General features: G+C 41.8%; 1 protein-coding gene across 1 annotated transcript; it reads left to right on the top strand.

Annotated features, from left to right (window-relative positions):
* Positions 1-1,009: 1,009 nt before the first annotated feature.
* SERLADRAFT_404669 (uncharacterized protein) lies at positions 1,010-1,758 on the top strand (the record flags this gene model as incomplete). The annotated part of the gene is made up of 4 exons (XM_007312364.1): positions 1,010-1,075; positions 1,144-1,211; positions 1,263-1,470; positions 1,525-1,758. 4 exons carry the CDS (start codon positions 1,010-1,012, stop codon positions 1,756-1,758), a joined length of 576 nt encoding a protein of 191 aa, XP_007312426.1.
* Positions 1,759-2,505: the final 747 nt, after the last annotated feature.

Below are 2,505 nucleotides of genomic sequence, written 5' to 3' on the forward strand. Positions count from 1 at the left end.
GAGCACATGAAGTCAAAGAACCCCTATGATAATATCCCATTTGCTGTAGACACAGCATTGTTGACAGCAAATTGACCATATATAGAGCACCTCAAAATTTCCAAAGCAAATAAAGTAGGGTTTACTTGTAATAGCCACAGAGTTGTAAGCCTGGCAAACAAGAACTGGCACGGAGTATTTTTCCCAGGTGCCATAGTGGATTTATGGAAAGGTGAACGGTGAGTGGTCCACAAATCTGAGATTGCGGCAATTGCTCACTCTTTATTGTTATTAGAGTATACTCTGACATACCAATGCTCCATAGGATAATACCTCTAATTTGTAAGCCAGCCCAGCATGCAGCAGCTATACTGTATTAGATATCTGCGGTTGCATATGATGTTTCAAGATCATATATTGTATAACCTTGGCCATATAGTTCAACTGGTAGAGCAGCTGGCATGTATCCAGAAGGTTGCAGGTTCAATCCATGGTCAATATCCAATTTTATCATTCATAGCCAAACGAACATAGACTATTTACTACGTCAGGCCGGGATTAACTCGGTCATAGTCCTCTACAATATAATGTGCCAATACAATAAACACTTCTTGAAGAGGATCCTTGAAAGTACATATCATCAAGTCCCCAGTGGTGTATCCATGTACAAGGGCATTAGATTATTTCATGTGCATGGACATCAAGACATCTGCTTCCCAAGATACGCCCCTAACTTCATCCTTGGGGCCGGGCAGGTTGATGGTGAGATATTAAAAATGCTTTGGGCTCCCCTCAATTAAGTCTCTCAAAGCACCCGTGCTATGAGCAAGTCACATAGGCAAGCTTGCATTCAAAAACATTGATTCCACTGCGTCCTCTGAGGACACAGAGCCTGGATTGCACAGAAAAAAAAGGCACAGCAAAACTGGCTGCATAAAGAAGATGCTATGGATATATACAAAGTCTCTATAGCAAAATTAAAATTATCCAGCAAAGCAGAAATCCAGCTGCATTTATTGCAACAGGAATCATGAAATGGAGTGGTCTGAGGAACCGCTATTTGGTTATCGGTGGGTCTGAAGTTGGAAGAGACTCAGTAAGTCCCCGGGATCCCAGGAATACATACCTTTTGAATACTGATTAACTCTACCAAACAGGATACAGCTGCAAATGTATGCAAAACAAATCAACAGAAAGGGAACAACCGCAGAACATCTGGAGTTAGAGGAAAGGTGTTAATGCCTGCTCTACTGTGTAGATGCTTTCAACCTCAAGGTTGAAAGGTATCTAGGCAATATTGATGTCACCAAGTTGCTTGAGGAGGTCCCGGGGTGGCAAAACTCCGATAAAGACCATGATGCAGAAGACATAAATCTGTCTGACCTCCTGGGTTCCTTTGATGGCAATGATGAGCCTATTGAGAGGAGAAAATTGGTGTTACCCTTTAACTCAGGAAAAAGCACTTGCAAAATTGAAGGCCTACACCATCTAGTAAGTCAGAAGCTTATACTCTGGGAAGGTCAGGCCAACGATGCCTTGCATCAGATACATATACTACTGGGTCAAAAGTCATTTCTGTTCAGGACAAAGGTGAGAGTGGCCTGGGGCTCTCAAAAGAAAAAGTTGAAGGCCTGGGCAGAGGTTACCCATGTGAAAGCCGACGTCAAAGTCCACTCAGCCATATATAAGAGAGCCTGGCATGCAATCATATCTCTTGGGAGCTGGGCAGAAATATTACAAAAATATCAAGAGCTCAAACCAGACCACCTCAAAACATAAGCCACAAAGCATTACAGAATAATACAGAAAAAAACAGTGACAGTAGAAAGAATGACATGTACTAGTAAAACAAGAAACAATGTAATGGTGAACGGGTAGTATGACTCTATTGTGCTGCAGCTTCAGCCTAAAAGGATATAAAAAACAGTTAGCAGCATCAAGAGAATGATAGAATAGACCTTTACCTTTTAGCTTCTGTTACAACCAAGAGTTTAGTTACTCTGGCGCACAACTCAGACAACGCTGTAAAGGTAGTAAGGGGAGTGGTTACCCTTAGGATAGGACCAAGTTAGTTGTGGGTAAACAACAGGAGGACTTGCTGAGGAGTCTTCTTGATCTATTGGGTATTTATACTAATACAGGTTGTTTGTACATGTGCACTATACAGTTGATGAAGGTAGTGGCTGATGATGTTATGGGGCACAGCCCATGTGACCAGCTCCACTGTGTGAGATACTTGTAGCTAAAAATAAAAAAAGGCAGCGCAGTGCAAGAAGGTGGAGTTTGAATAAAATGGAAAGTGCCACCTGGCACAATGTGTGAAAACTACGAAAGAAAGTTAGAGTAGAGAATGAAATTTAAAGGTCCAAAAATTTTGTATTGTAACACTACCCCCCTTCTAAGGCTCGACTTCCAGGCTCGACCAAATATCAGAGGTAGCAGTTGAATTTTTGGGCATAGGTTGAAAAAGGGAATTAAAAAGGTTTGAATCCATGCCTCTAAGCTTCCTAGGAGCCAAGGGATTCT

Source organism: Serpula lacrymans, assembly GCF_000218685.1.
Source record: "Serpula lacrymans var. lacrymans S7.9 unplaced genomic scaffold SERLAscaffold_1, whole genome shotgun sequence".
In the NCBI taxonomy this organism is placed as follows: Eukaryota; Fungi; Basidiomycota; class Agaricomycetes; order Boletales; family Serpulaceae; genus Serpula; species Serpula lacrymans.